Source organism: Carettochelys insculpta, chromosome 1, assembly GCF_033958435.1.
Source record: "Carettochelys insculpta isolate YL-2023 chromosome 1, ASM3395843v1, whole genome shotgun sequence".
NCBI lineage: Eukaryota > Metazoa > Chordata > Testudines > Carettochelyidae > Carettochelys > Carettochelys insculpta.
In genome coordinates, this window is record NC_134137.1 from 44,595,362 (window position 1) to 44,613,296 (window position 17,935).

The 17,935-nt window shown below is 43.2% G+C and overlaps 1 protein-coding gene across 3 annotated transcripts in view; it reads left to right on the forward strand.

The window, feature by feature from the left end:
• The first annotated feature begins 3,028 nt into the window (after positions 1-3,028).
• MPHOSPH8 (M-phase phosphoprotein 8) overlaps positions 3,029-17,935 on the forward strand; it is a 35,270-nt gene continuing 20,363 nt past the window's right edge. For 2 of the 3 annotated variants that reach the window (XM_074985079.1, XM_074985097.1), the window contains exons 1-3: positions 3,029-3,237; positions 8,545-8,700; positions 12,589-13,437. In XM_074985079.1, the coding sequence (XP_074841180.1) occupies positions 3,061-3,237; positions 8,545-8,700; positions 12,589-13,437 (1,182 nt within the window). In that variant the 5' untranslated portion in view covers positions 3,029-3,060. Of the gene's footprint in view, positions 3,238-3,661; positions 3,701-8,544; positions 8,701-12,588; positions 13,438-17,935 lie in introns of those variants that run through there. The other variant, XM_074985088.1, reaches the window with a different exon arrangement.

A 17,935-nucleotide genomic window follows, 5' to 3' on the forward strand; every position in this document is an offset into this window, starting at 1 on the left:
AAAGACTGTGCTGTCAGCAGCCGTTTCCGTGCCCTGTGTGCTCCTCAGTGGAGGGGGGCAACGAGCAAGCTGGCTTGTAAGGGGGAGACTTTGTCTGGCTACAACGATGCCACTCTCAAAGACCAAAGGCTTTCGAAATCCAGGGGGTCCTTTTGAAAGGCCCCTGTCTACACTGGCTGCATACGTCTCGCAAGCAGCACTTTGGAAACGCGTGCGGCCACCATTATGCTAATGAGACACTGCATATGGATAGTAACATGTCATTAGCATCTACCAAAGTGGCTCATTAGCATCCACCTTTCAAAAGGTGGGTGCTAGTGTAGCCACGGCCTAAATGTTGACAGACTCATTGCCAACACTCTATAAAGTGTATATAGAAATCACATTTTCCACTCCTGAAATGAAGACACTATAATGTGAAACAAATAATGCAAACATGCAGTAGTTTAGGACAGCAAGTCATGATCATGTGCCTAGTAGCCTTTACAGACTGTACAGGGTATAACAGGTATACAGCATTCTACGTAAGACTCTAATCCTAATTGGTGCCTCTAAGCATTCTTACAATACCATATGCATTGAGGGCACAGGAATGTACATCAGGTGGTAGGGAGGGAAGGATGGGCACAGGCCAACCACTAATTGTTCAGGTGACAGAGGGAAGAAAAGGGCAGCTGCTGCAAGATGTGGGACAGGAAGGAAGAAAGAGCTCCTGCTGAAGTGGGAGTGGGGTCACTAAATTTCTGTGCACATCCCTGTGCCAGCAGAAAGCAGTTATTACTAGTATAATTTGGCTATACACTTGAGTTAACGTGACAGCTTTCATCTTTGCCAACACGCTGGATATTGCACAGAGGAGCTCCAGGGTTGAATGCATGAGTTGCTAGAGACTAGCCGCGTCTACACGAGCCGGCTACTTCGAAGTAGCCATGCCACCTTCGAAATAGCGCCTCCCACGTCTACACATGGCGAGTGCTATTTCGAAGTTGAAATCAACGTAAGGCGGTGAGACGTCGAAGTCGCTATCCCCAACAGGAGATGGGAATAGTGCCCTACTTCGACGTTGACCATCGAAGTAGGGCACGTGTAGATGATCTGCGTCCTGCGAAATAGTGGGGTCCGCGATGGTGGCCATCAGCTGAGGGGTTGAGAGATGCTCTCTCCAGCCCCTGCGGGGCTCTATGATCACCATGTGCAGCAGCCCCTGGCCCAGGGCTTCTGGCTGCTGTTGCTGCAGCTGCGGATCCATGCTGCATGCACAGGGTCTGCAACCAGTTGTCAGCGCTGTGGATCTTGTGTTGTTTAGTGCAAGTGTGTCTGGGAGGGGCCCTTTAAGGGAGCGGCTTGCTGTTGCCCGGGAAGTGCTAGTCCGCCCTGTGACCCTGTCTGCAGCTGTTCCTGGCACCCTTATTTCGATGTGGGCCATTTTGGCATGTAGACGCTCCCCTGCAGTGCCTACTTCGATGTAGTGCTGCCCAACAACGTCGACGGCACCAGCCCTGGAGGACGTGTAGACGCTATTCATCGAAATAGCTTATTTCAATGTAGCGACATTGAAATAAGCTATCTCAATGTAGCATACATGTGTAGACGTAGCTGCTGAGTCAAGAAACTGGGTTTGTACATGAGGGTCAACAAACTCATGGCTTCTATGAATTTAGGGTTACTATATTTGAAGTTTCAAAAGAAGAGGTCACCTTAAAAGGGAGTGTAGCTGTATCAGCATCTACCAACTCATGTTGCAGTAATGTGTTATAGTATACATAGTACATTAATACAATGTGAGTTGGTAGATACTGATATGCTCCCTCAGGAGCATTCTCTTTTTTGAACGTTCAAATATGGTAACCCTGGATGATCGTGATATTAAAGTCCCGTTAAAATGATGAGACCTTATGTAGCGTGTTGAAGAAGAGGATCTCTGAGATCAGTACACCACTCCTGCCTTGCCCAGTACATTCAGATCCTGAAGTTGCTTATACAGCAGCTGACGCCTGGTGACAAGCAGGTCAGTTCTTCTCCTAGCTGAGATGGTCACAAGCTTCTCTTACGGCTGAGGCAAGTGACCAACGACATGTTGTGAAAGGGCCATTCCAGTATCCTGCGGGCTGTAGCAAATCAGAGCCTAATTAGAAAGCAATCAAGTTTGTGCTTTGGTATTTGCCTAACTGAGGATGATGCTGCACCTTTTTAAGAGTGAGGTGAATAAACCATTGGAGCAACTGGCTCAATGTTTATCACCATGAGCAAATTGTAAAGTACGATCACGTTTCTCAAGGTTGACCCACAATCAGACCAGGTCTACGCTAGACATTAAAGAAATTGTAGTTCGCAATTCCAGCTACGATTGCGGAGCTAGAATCGATTTATCTACAATCGACTTACCCGCGTCTCCTCACAGAGAGGGGTCAACAGGAGAAACTCTCTGGTCAACCTCCCTTATGCCTTGCCACGCTGAGTACCGGGGGGACTGCCAGTCCCAGAGGGTTCGATTTCCCGCGTCCCTACCAGGGGTGTGAAATCAAACCCTGGCCATGCGGATTGCTCTCGGTGAGGGGACGCCCTTAGCTCGGGGAAGCCCTCTGCATTGCTCAGGAGGTCGGAGCACACTGCCGGCAGCCCCGGGATCCGAGCCCGTGGCTGAGCGGGGGGGGGGGGGGGTAGAAGAAGGGCAGGGCCCGCTAGATAAGGGTACAGAGATGCCATATCCACCCCACTGCAGAGCAGAGCAGAGCACACCCGCGGCACCTATTGTCTTCCGCGCGCACCCCTGCGCTCAGACAAACCGCCTCCGAACGCCGCGCCGCGCACATACTGCGGGAATTTCTGCCCAGCCCTCTGCTTGCTCCGCTTCTTATTATTGGGCGCTACCCTGCTGCGCTCCCCATTGGCTCTTGCGAGCTGTCACTCTAAACCCCTGGCGGCTCTCTGGGATTGACTGGGGGCTGCGCTTTGGATTCTGCTCGCTCATTGGCCGTGGTGGCCGCGTCACGGGACTACCCGTTTGGTTGTGGATGTCGCAGCCGCTTTTCGCTGTAGCCGCTGGAAACTCACCCCAATATGGCGGCGGCCGGGAGCGGGGAGGAGGCGGCAGCGGTCTCGGGCGAGGCGGAGAAGGAGGAGGAGGAGGCGGCGGCGGCGGCCTGTGGCAAGGCCGGGGGCGATGCGGGCGGCGAGAGCGAGGAGGAAGAGGACGTGTTCGAAGTGGAGAAGATCCTGGATGTGAAGACGGAGGGGGTGGGTACATGCGGGGAGCCCCGGGCCGCCGGGGACGTGGGGTGGGTGGGGGGAGCCGCGGTCCGGCGGGGACGTGCGTGGAGTGCGGGGGAGCCCTGGCCTGGCGCGGGATGGGCTAATGAAAGAGGAGCCCAGGCTCTCTGGGGTGGAAGAGGCCAGAACCCGGCTGCTGGAGATGGGGCAGGCGCTGTGTGAGAAGCTGTCTGGAGGGAGATGAGGATGGGACCACTATGAGTGGATGAGTGTTGCCTCAGCTGATGCTGCTGTTGTGGGGCCTGTTGCCTCTTGCATTCATTTTTTTCTCTTTTCCTTCCTACAGAACCCCCCTTCCCCGACTTCTTCCCTTCTCCCACATTGCCTTCCCCCTGCATCCTCCTTGTCTCATCCCTCCTCTCTCTTGGCCAGGTGTTCCTCACCCATCTGTGTTCTGCACCTCTGAGGCATCAGGCCTGCTAGACTAATGGTGAGGGTAGCAACCAAGCAGCTGATGCCATCAGGTGGCCTGGCTCCCCCTTTCTTCTCCTCACACTTGCATTAACATCTTCTTCATTTTTGAATGATGTGACCAAAGGTAGCAGGACAGCTCATCTTGCATGGACTTGAATTTGGGTTTCTGTTCTTTTTGTTTCCACCTTCATGGGCCACTTATAACCTAACTGCCTGAAGCTAACTTTAAATGCCTTAGTGGAAGTACTTCATTTAGCATAACTGTAGCTATCTAAAAACAAGCAATCCTGTGCCACCTTAGAGGCATATTTATTAGGCAATGAACTTTCATGGGTAAAGCTTATGACCTAGTCAATTTGTTAGTTTCTAAGGTGCCAGAGGTCTGCTTGTTATTTGTGAAGCTACAGACTTATTTTGAGTCTGAATTTGTCTGGCTTCTGCCTACGGACACCAGATCCAATTATGACTTTTTCTGCAAGACTGACGAGCTGCCCACTGTGAGAAGGCTCTTCTTCATGAAGGCACTTAAAATATGATTGTCACCTCACTTGCTGCCTGAAGGAAATAACTAGATTAGCCCTCTCCTAAGTCCTGATATGACTGTTTTCCAAACCTTTTCTAATATAAGATCCTTTTTTGAGTGGTTACTAAAAACAGACAATATTCCAGTAATGATCTCACTAATTTATTCAGATAGTAATTGCCTGCTCCTATTCAAAAGTCCCTTGTTTGAGCATCCAAGGTCACATTACTCCTCAAATACACCACCTCACTGGGAACTCATGACTCCAAAGCCTCTCCAGTGTCACTTCATTCCAGGATACAGCCTCTTCCCACCCCATCCATTAACTATAACCTATATTTTTATTATTGGATGTATGGCTTTTCATGTGCTTGTACAGGTTAAACCTCCCCAAAATGGAATTCTCTCGTCCAGCAACATCCATCGTCTAGCAGGACCATGGATTTTACAGGACCAGAGACCCCAGGTTGGGAGGTTAGTAAGGGAGCCTGGTCACCTCAGGCAGGGAAGCCCAGCAAGGCTTGAATCCCTGGCCAGAGGTGACAGCCAGCCAGCACTGGTCTCTGCAGAGCTGGGGCTGCACCCAACACCCATGGGGCCAGGACCACGCCAGCAGCTTGGTCGGGGCTATGCCAGGCACCCACACTGGCGGCCCAGCCGGGACCGCACCAGGCACCCACTGTGCCATCAGTGTGACTGGTCCAGAGACAGCAATTGGGCTGGGGCTGCTGTCTGCGGGGCTGGGGCTCTGGGGCTATGCCATTATCCCAGTCAGGGCAGAGTTGGTGCCCACATGGCTGGGGCCGTGTCCAGCATGGGGCTGGAACCAACCTGTGCAGCTGGTAGCCCCAGAGATGGCTGGGCTGGTGCTGGCCCAGAAGGCGCCAAGGTCTGGAGGAGATAAGGGGGCCCTGGGCTGGAGGTGGTAGGAGGGAAGAGGAGCAGGCAGCAGACTGCATGGTGAGAGCAGGGACTTCATCCAGCAAATTCCCTCCTCCAGGGCCAGTCAGGTCTTGAGGGTGCCAAACAAAGGAGGTGCAACCTGTATTAAACATATGTTGCTCAAATGAGCCCACCTTACCAAGTGACTTAGATAGGTCTATAAAAGTGACCTGTCTCCATTGATATTTGCTATCCCACCAATTTATATTATCTACAAATTCTGTCAGCAGGAATTTTGTAATTTCTTTCAGATCACTTTAAGAAATAATGAATAGCAGTAAGGCTAAGAATAGATTCCTGGGGCATCCTGCTAGAAGTACTCCCACTAGACATGTCCTCATTTTGTTACTTTGAGATCTGTTAACTCATCTGTGATGCACACTATGCTGATTTTTATAGTGCGAGTTCTTAAAAAAAAAAAAAAAACCATAATGCAGAGTAAGTCAGATGTGTTACAGACGTCTAAGCATATTCAGTTAATGTGGTTACCTTTACCAAGAAATCTCAAAAAAAAAAAAAAAATCAGGTTTGCCTGACCAGTATATTCTCCATAAGACCATATACTCAATGGTATTAAATAGGCTACCATATTTTAATCCTTTATTAGCTATGTTACCTTCCACGTCAGAATATTCATTCCATGAGACAATTTCATTAACTGAAACAGCTCTGGGTAAAGCACTTTAGATGCAAGATGATTTTGTTTCTTTCTATCAAAAGAGGACAGAAGCTGGAGAGAAGTTTTCTACCAAAAGCCGGAGAGAAGTTTCAAAAGACTTTTCTAATCTTGACTATCCTAAATATGTTTATCATGTGCAAGCTCTGCAGACCCCTACTATATTATACGCAAGATCTAGTACATAACTTTGTTACACCCCACTTAATCTTTCTCATCATGTTGAAACATGACCATATATTACCATTTGTCTTCTGTACAGGCCAGTGTCTAAGACTAAGTTTACACTACAAATTACATCACTCAGAGGTGTGTTTAATGCACATCCTAGATTGGTGTAATTTAAATCACTTAAATGCTAGTACAGACTGCTACGTTCGCAGGGGAGCTACTCACAACAACCTAAATACTGCTTCTTGTGGATGCAGAAGTTATTAAGCTGCTGGGAGAGTATCGTCACCAAAAGCTCCACGTAAATGATATAATACAGACACATCTTAACTCAAGATGATGCTTCATTTCATACTTCCTTATAGATTATTGTGAGGATTTTTTCAAAGTCAATTTTATTGTGGAAGGAAGTGAGGGGAAGGCACGTTTCTTTAAACGCATTTCCGAAATGTTCTGTCTGCTTTCTACTCTCTTTTTTTTAAAGGTTATTAGAGCTCTAAGCAATACTTACACAGAGTCTTGGGGAACCAAAAGTGCTTTCATTTTAGCTTCTTTTTGAAAATACACCATAAGCGTTTGTCTATGGGAAGTCTTAGTGAACAGCAAGCTGGCGTGCTAATCTACATTACTGTAGCCTGCCATACATCCAGTGTTGCAGCCCACTGATGGTGTATCTGGATCTAAAATATGAAGCTGCTTTGCTGCATCACTCTAATGCTTCAAGTGTAGACCCAACCTGTACTGAGAGGAGGGGTTCTCCTGTTAGTGTGAATACTACACCTGGCCAGAAGGCAATAGCTAGCATTGGTCAACACTAGGAGTTCAGTCATCTCTCAGGGATGTGGTTGGTTTTTTTGTACGCCATTGAGAGATTCCACAATGAATTTCTGGAGTTCACTAAGCTTTAAGTTCTAGAGCATTCTTCAATCCACTGCTGTAAAGCAAATGCAGTCAATGGGCTTGCGTGTATTATGCTACAGTATTTGAAGATAATTTGGCCTTTAGAGAATATCATGGATGATGTGAATGGAACAAAGCAATCAAAGCTTAAAGTAATGAGAAGAAATGAATTCATTTTTAAGGACTATTTGTTTTCCATGGCAGTTTTACTGTGCAACCTTCACTTTTAAAGTTATTGCTAAACGTTGCATGCTGTCTCATTTATTGAATGCTCTGAAAAATCTATAATGAAAGAGGAAAGGGTATACATAATACTTTTTAACTTACATTATCATAATATATATGAAAGGGCAAAGTTAAGACTGCCCATTTTAACTGAGGATTTTGCATTTCACTTTGCAACCTTGTATTTTAGCAATTTTGTGGAATAATACTAAGGCCTTGCCTACACTGGCAAGTTACAGTGAAATAAAACTATTCGGCGCTGCAACTCTGTGCCAACACTGGCAGGGCACTCTTTGTGCACTCACTGCACGGTTGCTGTTCTCCATGTAAAGCATGTCAACAAGAAGCATAGAACTTTCTGCATAGTGGCTACCAGGTGTCGATGCCACAGTATACTGCAGTGCGCTGACTGGCCTTTGGTACCTGTCCCACAATGCCTGTTTTAACCTCTCTGGTTGTTGATGTAGCACTGATGGTAGTTCTTTTTAGTGATGGTACCCACTGTAACAACTTGCTTAAGGGTATGGTGGATTCTCTATGACTTGGTGCCTTTAAGTCTAGGTGGAATGTGACTTCAGAGTGCAAACCTTGTAGGAATACCATTTTTGGTTGGAGAATCGCAGCTTTTTGACTTTTAGAAGTTTACTGTATTAGAGGGTGGTGTTGGTTGCAAATATAGCACAAGTTGTTTGCTCATCAGTTGTGTTTGAATTTATGGCATTAATTCAGTAAGTATAGTAAGTCTTTGGACTTTACTTCTTTTGGCAAGGATAAACATTTAAGTGTGTGTGTGTTGTGGGGGGAGTTTCTTTAAAATCTGAAATCTTCCTAACAACTAGTAAACTAAGAAGAAAAATGCAAAATATCCATTTTTATAAAATGGCATGAAAGTAAAGAATGGGCATTTAAATAAAATAATGAATTTTTTTTTAATCCACTCTGCACTTGAATTCAAGCACTCTGTGCATATGTGTGCTACAGTGTGATGCCAGGAAAGGACAAAACTGAATTCTAGTTAACAGACTCCATTCTTGTGAAGTTGCGTAGTATGTATGTGTCCTGTTAAGGTGTACCATGGTTAAGGAAACTGAGTTGTTCAGCATTGCAGTGTGAAATTGCTCAGTTTCTGTGGAGATGCAGCAAAGAACTTTGGACAAAACCAGATGGTTAACAGAAGTTTTAGTGAACTGTGAGCAGTATCTAATACTTAAGCTCTTTTATGCTATGCTTCAAACCCTCAGAACATGTTTGCATGAGTGATTATAGCAAAACATGGCTCATCTCTCTCATTCAGAATTAACATTTTCATCCGATAAAATGACATTAGACTAAACTAGTATGCATTGAAGTTCACAAGAGCAAGTCAGTAGTGTAGAAACACCCTTATAAATTCTTGTTTTGAAGTACTTTTTACTCTTTACAGGGTAAAATTCTTTACAAAGTGCGATGGAAGGGATATACTTCAGATGATGATACTTGGGAACCAGAGGTTCATCTGGAAGACTGTAAAGAAGTGCTGCTTGAATTCAGAAAAAAAGTTGTGGATAATAAGCCTAAGCCAGTTAGGAAGGACATACAGGTATGTCTCCTTTCTCCCCACCTTCCATTAAATAAGTCCTTCTGTTTTAAGCCTCCTTTTTTTTCTGGAACTGAATTCTGAATTGTGTGTAGACCTGCGGTCAGCTACCTTTCCGAAGGAGAGTGCATAAATTTGACCTTTTGATCTTTCTGTATGGTTTGAGTGCCGGTAATACTTTTTAAAGTTGCTAATAGTCCTGCTTACAAAAACTTCATTAGTAGATGAAGTAAGATGCGGAGCTTTACCATTAGCTGTTTTTTGGTTAATCCACAGGCAACATGGCTTTGAGCATGCTTCCTGCCACATGGGGGAAGTGGATGGGGCTGAACTCCTGCCTTGTGTGCCAATGAAAATCAGCTCGTCTGCTGCTCTTGGCACCCATGTTGGGCGTTTCTGACCCTTGATGTAGACCTTAAAATATCAAAAATTTCTTTGTGGTAGAAGCCTTTATTACTGAAATGACCATTGTGTGTTTGCTTGGGAGTTATTAATTAAGACTCGGGTAAGATTACAAAAAATCTCTTAGGAAAAAAGATGTCATATATGCCATGTTTGGCCAAGCTTGTGAAAGTCTTACGTTTTAATGTGAAGACATTTCTCTTTATGTAATATGAGAATTTGTGAAGTTGGCGTCTGAGCAATTCCAAAGTTATTGGGAATGTTCAAGGCATTAGTAGACAAAACCCTATTGATTTTGGGGAAAATTAAAAAAGCAAGAAGCTGAAACCCTACCATCAGATTACCACAATCATTGTTTCAGGCACTTCTTCAATTGCCTCTAGATCAAACAGCTAGTTGATGGATTCAGTTAGTATTTGGTGGTATAAAAAGGCCCCTGTTTGGCTTCTTCATAGTCCAGGCATATTGGGGGTGTCTGGTATGTGTGGGGGAAATGTATTGGAGGGGGAATGAGGGAAAATAAGTGTGCATACAGAGCTCCTGTCCTAGATGGTGGAGATGGGGTACCTGAGAAGAGGGGCCATATGGTCCTTGTCGTGGAAGCGGGAGGGAAGCTGCAACTGTGATATGCAAAACCCATGGCAGTAGGAAGATGTGATGAGTTGCAGGGAATTCTTGAAAAGGAAGGGAATGGGAGAGTGCAACACACAGAACTTACGGGGGAGGATTGAAGAAACCTCTGTGTGCAATAAACTCAGGCTGTGCAAGAAGTGGTTGACCACCTAATCTAATTCTTTTCTTCTAGCATAGTCATAAACATTCATATTTTTATTTATTTCAGTATAAAATTGGCTGTCCTGTAAGCTGAGTAACTTGAATACATTCTTCAACAGTAATGTTTTGTATCTGAACAAATAATCATAACTTTAAAGCAGGGGTAAGCAATCATTTTTGAGGGAAAGCCACTCTGTTTTTGACAAGTGGTCAAGGGCCATACTTTTCTGTGGAGGAGGTTCAGAGTCTGAGATGGAGGTTAGATGCAGAAGGGAACTTGGAGTAGAGGCGGAGGGTAAAGGAGGGGGTTGTGATCTGAAGCAGAGGATTGGGGTTCAGGATCTAGGAGAAGGTATGGATGCAGAAGAGAATTTTGGCCTGCGGGAGGGTCTGAAGGGGAGTTGTGATCTAGCGTGGAGGCAAGGAGGGAGCAGGGGATTAGGATGGCGACCTGGGGCAGAGGATTTGGGTGCAGGGTCTGGGACAGGGTATGGGTGCGGGAGAAGATTCTAGCCTTGGGGAGGAGTCTAGGGAGCATGCAAGATTTGAAAAGGTGTTGGGGTATGGTGCCAGAGGCAGGCTGTGGTTGGGAGGCACTTACCTAAGCAGTTCTCAGCCAGCAGCACTCGCAGGCAGGCTTCCCTACCTGCCAGAGGCCCCAGCCCACTAGCTGTTCAATGTAACTCTTTGCCCTGGGCGAAGGGGCTTTGTGCGTTGTCCTTACCCCCAGCAAAATCTCTCAGTTCCTACTGGCTGGAACTGGAGTATGAAACTTATCCCCAGCCCCCGTGCAGTGCAGAGAGCCACTGGGTGTAGCCAGCTGCTTTGAGTGGCACTATTCTGTTGCTCAGGGGCCAGCTGCAGGCTGGATTAAAAGGCCCAGTGGGGTGGATCTTGCCTGCTCCTGCTTGAAAGCATACTGTTAGGTTTGCATGCTTTCCTGCTGGTTTTGGTATCCTTACACTGTAAGACTAGAAGTTTATATTGTATATTGGAAAACTTACTTTTGAGTCCATATAGTGAAACAAAGTTAACTAGATTTCTGAATATTTACGTGGATTGATGAAGCAGTTTTTTTCTGAAAGCTAGAATTACAGCCAGGGACTGTTTTCTTCACTAATAGTAACAGTTATGTGTCTATAGCAGTGGAAAAATTATAGGCACCGAATGCAGAATTTGTCTTTCCACCATTTTCTTCTGTCTTTTGTGGAGAAAGCTTTCTAATGGCAGGAATGACGGCCACCTCGGATGGTCATTTTAGTTTAAAGCACTCCTCTGTTCTGCTCTACTCTTTTTAACCTCAGTCTTGCTACTGTTTGTCTTCGACATCTTTCTGCATCAACAAGAGAATGAATTTGCGTCACCTAGATTCATCTCAAAGTTTAATTTTAAGACCAGTTGGGCTACTTACATGGTAGAAGGCAAAACTAATCAACATTCAACAGGTAGTTAAATGCAAACTTTCATTATGCTCACACCCAAACCATATTATCTTGAAGTGCGGACCCTTTGCTCACTCATTCTTTGAGACAGTACTTTTCTTCCCTGCTTGGTTTGGAAAGAGATTATATTCTTTGCTCACTAAACCCTGGTGTGGTTTTTTTTTTTTTTTTTTTGTTCCTGTTTAATTTGTAGTAATTGCAATGGATGATGGGCAGATGGATTTTAAAGATGCTCTTACAGGTTGTGTCTACATAATAACAATACCCTGCATGTAGCCCATTTCAACTAACTTGGGCTTATGGGTCTCTGACTGCAATGTAGATGCTTTAGCTCTGTGACCTTTCCCCCTTCACTGGGCTTCAACCCAAATCCAAACACTACACTGCAGTTTTATAGCATGGGGGCTTGAGCCCCACAAGCCCAAGTCAGCCAAGGCCAGCCCTTGCTATTTTATTGCAGTGTGGAATACCGGTGAGCTTTAAAATAATGTACAGCAGGTTTCTTTGGAATCTTGTGCCTTACTTCTGGAGAATAAGTAGGTCACCATGGCAATATCAAGTTAGAACATATTTACATCATGGGCACTACAGGGCAAAGCTACCACTAAGCCACCAAAGCACTGTGGTATAGACGTTTTCTACATTGACAGAAGGGTGTTTTATGCAGGGGAGGTAATCTGTCTCCCCAAAAATCATAGCTAATCTGATAGAAGAACTCTTCTGTCAACCTAGTTGTTTCTACAGAGCAGATTAAGGCAGTTTAAACTTCTAAGTGTAGACCAGGACTGACTCTTGCAGCGAGGACGAGTCTAGAATCACGTTTGTGCTCTATATTTTGCCGCTCCACATAGTTACCAAGATGTATCCTGCTTGTTGTTTGTTTTATTTTTTCTTCCATGTGCTTGTTGATGCCACTTCTAGAGGTAGTAACTTGAGTAAGTGCTTATACACGAATAACTTTGTTCACATCAAGCAGTGGTGTGAATCTTCCCTGCACTATTCTGCCATGAACTCTCTGTCATATGGACCCTGCTGGCATGCATTGAGTTTACTACACTTTCATCTAGTGCTGTTTCAAAGAGGACTCACTGATGGTGAGCTAAAATAGGAACAACTTCTGGAAACTGCCTTTAAAAATTCTTGCACTACCCTGTCTTCAGGCACTTTTCGGTTAAGCATACATAACACCATTACATTATAAATAAGTACCTAAATAATATGTTGAATTGGGAAAGGAGGTAAAAAATGTGTTCTGTTTTTCTTCCTTTTGTAGAAGCTGTCTTTAAATGATGACTTATTTGAGGCAGAATCTGACAGTGACTGGCAAAGTGAAGCAAAAGATGACACATCACCAAAGAAGAAAAAGAAAAAATCAAAAGATGGAGAGGATAGAAGCCCAGATGATCTGAAAAAGAAAAAATCAAAGTCTGCAAAACTCAAAGAGAAACCCAGACTAGATCGTGAAAACTCCTCAGATAGTTTGATTTTAGATTCAAAACCAAAGAAAAGAACTTCAGAAACCAAGGAAGACTCAAAAGAGCCTAAGAAGCAGAAGAAAGAAGAGTCTAAAGAAAACAAGAAAAAGAAGGCAGAAGTTAAAGATGTAAAAACAAAATGTAAAGAGGATTCTAAAGACAATAAAAAATTGCGAAAGGAAAAACATGGTGACCTTCAGTTTGACTCAGAGTCAAGTACCCTTGATGATTCGTTTTCTCAAGCAGCTGACAATGAAAATTCAGACTTATGTTCTGAGGGTAGAGAGGAGAAACAAACAAAAAGTGGAAAAGATAAATCTGAACAGGAAATTGTTCTGAAGGATTCCATTGCTGACAGACAGCCAGATGGGTCAGCAAGTACTGAAGAGGACAGCATTGAGGTTAAAGTTAAAAGAAAAAAGAAGAAACTTAAAAAGGTTGAAGATTATAAAGAAGAAAATAGAAAAGCAGAAACAAAGGAGAACTATTTGGAGAAGAAAAATATGCACAAAAAACAGAAGGCTCAAGACAAAGCAAAAGTTTCTGCAGAGTTAGACAAAGTTTCTTCTGCACCTTCTCTAGTGCAAAAAAGTTTGAAATTGTGCACAGATGAAAAAGGGCGCAAGTCAACTGATTCACTTGGCGAGGTAAGCAATGTTATGAAATTGGAAAAACAAAGGTTAAATCAGGGACCTTATCTTAATGATGTACCTCAGAGTGCTAAAAAGCCTGTTGTTTCTGAGGGAAAAGACAAAAATATGGTTGGGAGAGTTAAAGGATGAAATTAAAGAAAAACCTACTGCACACTCTGAAGGGAAAAATTTTAAATGGTCTCTCCTATCCGCTGAGCATAATAAAAAAAAAAAAAGTTAGTCGCGAAGTGTGTCTATATGTGAAATGAATGTGGAGGCAAAGGCAACAGCTGTTTTATAAAAGGTTTAAAACTGATTTCAGAAAGCAAATATTGTGTATTAGTTTGCCTTTTTGTTTAGTATTCTGTAAAGTGTAAATCTCCAGCTCCTTCTTTTTAATTCTGTTGAAAGCAGGTTAACTTTTTAATGCTTGTATTATCTGTTTTAACCATTTGTCCCTTACTTGCACATCTGACCACCTTCTTTAAGGGGAAGGATGCCAAATTTGTATAGCAAGGTATCCAGTCATTTAGTGAGTGTCCATTTATTATCATGCTCTGAATGTTCTTATGTGATATGGCTATCATGCCATCTCTGTGCCTTTCAAGTACAGGTTGGACGTCTCTAATCCGGAACACTCTCATCCAGCAACATCTGTAATCTGGCCTAGTTTCAGTTAACCAAATGACTGCTTATCATGGATGTGGCCAAGTTTCCTGTAGTCCCATTAAAATTTGACAGCCACCAGTCCTGGCTCTCAGTGTTCTGAGCTGTTGTAATTTACCCCAAATGTCTTCTAAGAGCCCAGTAGACAGCAGAAGGATTGGTAATTCTGCTAAACAATATTGACCTCCCGTAGTCCAGCAAATTCTGTCGTCCAGCCCTGGTCACATCCTGAGGGTGCCAGGTTAGAGCATTCAACCTGCATACCGTTACTGTAACTTTTGTATTTTGGTATCTTGCTAGAAATTGGAATCCTAAAATCAGCAGTAAACCTGAATCTCCCAGATAGGAAGACAAGCCTTCTGCACAGCTATTGGTTCTTAGGTTAATTGTAGTTAGAACGTAAACAATACAGAATAAAAACCTGAAATTAACCATTTAGGATGTGCTCTTCTGATAAATCTAACCTAAAAACATGTCAGTGCACATATCTGTTGTTTGAAGTATTATGTTCCTCATTGAGCAGAGGATTATCTTTTAAGGAGGATCTGGGGTAGAAAAGTTAAAGAATAAATATATAATATTGGAAAAGCTAAAATGCCCTTCTAAGAAAATTCCATTGAACAATGTAATGTTCAGCTGCCGGAGACCAGTGTGAGTGCTGCCTGCAGTTTGCACACAAAGCCACTTGCATGTTGTTGTAGCAAAATTTACAGACAAAACTTCAAAAGTAGCTTTTTTTTCCCCCAGAGCTCACTGGTAAATACATTTATATAATTAATTTCATTCATTTTTGTGTCATTAATCAAGGTTTATTGTATTTATCCCCTGAACATTTTTGAGTGGGGAAGATCCACTTAGAAAAGAGCAAAAATAACAAATGTAGATACTGCCTTCATGGGATGAAAACAAAGGTGGAAATAGAGAATCAGAAACCCTGACCATATTAAATGTTTTAATAATTGTTACAGCTTTTCTAAACATCGTTAACCCAAGCAAGTTGGACAGGGCACAGGTAAAATGTTTGTTTTTAAATAAACCTTCTACTCTTGTTGTGCTGTAGCAGGTAAATGTTAGACTGAGGTCCTCTTCATGCTAGTAGACTTAAGTTGTTAAGCCCTGTGTAAAACTTTTTCAGCGAGTATTTTGTCTAGAATTCAGCCAAATTAGAGAGACAAGGTGGATGAGGTAATCTTTTATTGGACTAACTTCTGTTGGTGAAAAAGAAAAGCTTGTTCTCATCAACACAAATTGGTCCTATCAAAGAGATTACGTCACCCATCTTGTGTCTCTTAGTATCTTTGGGTTGACATGGCTGTAATTATAGTGCATTCAGACAAATTAGACTGGCAGAAATGGATTTAAGCAAACAAGCTCTGTCTAAACAAGGAATTCAAATATTTTTCTGAACAAGTCCTTTTTGAACAAGCATTTGAAAACAAAACTCATAGACAATGTGTAATATGGTGTTGATTATTTTTTAGATCTAAACTAGTACAGTACTATTCTCGGCAGCAGCTCAAGAGATTTATCAGCAAAGGTTCAGTAGTCAGAACTAAAAAAAATAAGTAAAAAGAGACTGCCTTTTCCTCTCAAAAGTCTCCACGTGGAGTTGCTGTCGTAGCCAGTCGTTTACATAAAAAAATTAAGTTCTTGAATATTTAAGTTAAGATCACTTGGCAAACTTATTGTTTACTTGATGCTAATGTGACCAGCGGTGCTATTCATACTGATCTAAGTAATCTGAAGATTTAGAAGCTCTAGAAACAGTCATGAGACATTATGGTGCATTTGTAAAATTCGGTCCAAAAAATCTTTTAAAAGCCACTTCATTTTATAACTGGAAAACCTTAAATACCCCTGTTTGTACCTTCAGACTCCAGAGGCTTGTTTGTCTCTTATGTGGACCACTTCTGCATAGTAGACAAGGAATGGCAAGATTTTCATTACATTTCCTCTACATGGTTTCCTTTTGGACAAGGGTTTCTACCTCTAAAATGGATCACTGTTCAAACCACCTATGCCGTACCTTATGATTCAGCTCTCAGGAGTATCTGTCCTTCCAGAATGTCCCCAGGTTTGAGAATGGTAAAGGTATATGTGTGTATTCTGCCCTCTTCCTACAGGATAGAGCGTGCCATAATGGATGTAGCTTCCGCCCCCTTCCTGCCTCCCTTCACCCCATCAGTGGCCAATTCGTTCCCTTGTATATACATTATGATATCTTTTAATGGTCACAGGTTGCTCTTTTTCATGGGACACTAGTGCTGTTCAGTTCATAGTATAAAGGGTGCTCAGGGCATGTGTCAAAGTTGTGTACAGTATGTGATGCTATATGACCCTTGCCTTATTTGTCCTACAGTTTGTATACAGTTTGTCCTATAAGTTGTAGGGACTGTGGCAAGGGACTGGAGGATAAAAGGGAGATCTATTGGTGGAGAGATGATTTATATCCCCGTCTCTGGCACAGTTTCTGTGTGATATTATACAAGTTATTTAAATCCTGCTTACTTACAGATGTACATTCAGTTTACTCCTAGGAGAATTCTGCAACAAAAAAAAATTCTGTGCACAATATTCTGCATGATTATGTTGCATTGTTTTGAAAATAAATTTCTCTACTTTGATTTGCTTTGGTAACTTATTTCCAAATACCAGTCAACAAATTTGTCAACAATACAGACAGTAGCAAAAAAGATGCGCCCAGGGTAGAGGTAAAGAAATGCCTATGACAATCCAGTTCTGGTTAAAGGGAGCTTCTTGGGGCCCCACCAGAGCCCAAACACCTGCACACCCAGATCTCTGCTGTGGGGCCCCACAAGAGCTTTTACTCCTTTCAGCTTCTTTATTGATCTCCTGGGGGACGTGGTGTAGTATGGCCCTGTCCTGCCCTTCCTCACAGTTTGCCTGAGCTGGCTCTCCCAAGCCCATTCCCATCCCACGAAGAATGAAGTTTGAGTATCAAGCTGGGCAGTCGGCACATGCAGCCTTCATCCGTGACCGGGTGGGCATGGTGAGCTGGCATCTGCAGATTTCAGCAGCCCTTAGTGCTGGCCAGCAATGTTCCTTCTAATCTTTTCTGTCCAAGAGCGAAATGAATTTTGTGCGCTGAGGCATATGCAAATATGCACCACTAATAGAAAAAAACCTAGCTGTGTGTGCTCTCCTAATTAGCTCAGCCGCGTTTGAGTCTCCTGAGTTGGGTACACAAATGCACAGCTTTACAGGGAATGCTGTCAGCCAGCGGCTCTGTAGCATTGTTTTTTAAATTAACAATTTTTATCCACTTTCTTTTATCAAGATACGCATTATTAAGTAGTAGCATGGGCTTTTTGTTTCTGATGGCTTTCATCACATTTTCTCCTCTGTACATTTGTCCTAATTTCAGATATAACAAAACGGAAATGGTAGGCTCTTCGAAACAGAGACTTTGTATATTTTTTGCACTGGAAAAACATCTAACATCCTTAAGGTATTGAATGCAAAAAATTGAGGTCATGAAAGTTTGTAGTCTCTTCCATTATGAAGTTGTTGTAGTATAATTCACTGTCCTACCAGTATGCCCTTGTTCTGTCCTTGTGTATGTTCAAACTCTGCTGCTTAAATCTTTGTTTGAATAGTGCTAATTTTGGTGGTGATTTTATCATGTGAATGTCTGGAACTGAACTAAGAGCGTGAAACACCTTTTTATGTAAGTTTGTGTCCACATCTTCTGATTGGTCACTAGCAACCTGCCTAGATTTTAAATTTGCAACTCAAGTGTGAAAGGCTTTGTCTCCCTCCATAGGTCACGTGTGCTAATCAGGCTCTCCAATTTCTTATCACCCTACTCCACACACTAATCTAATTA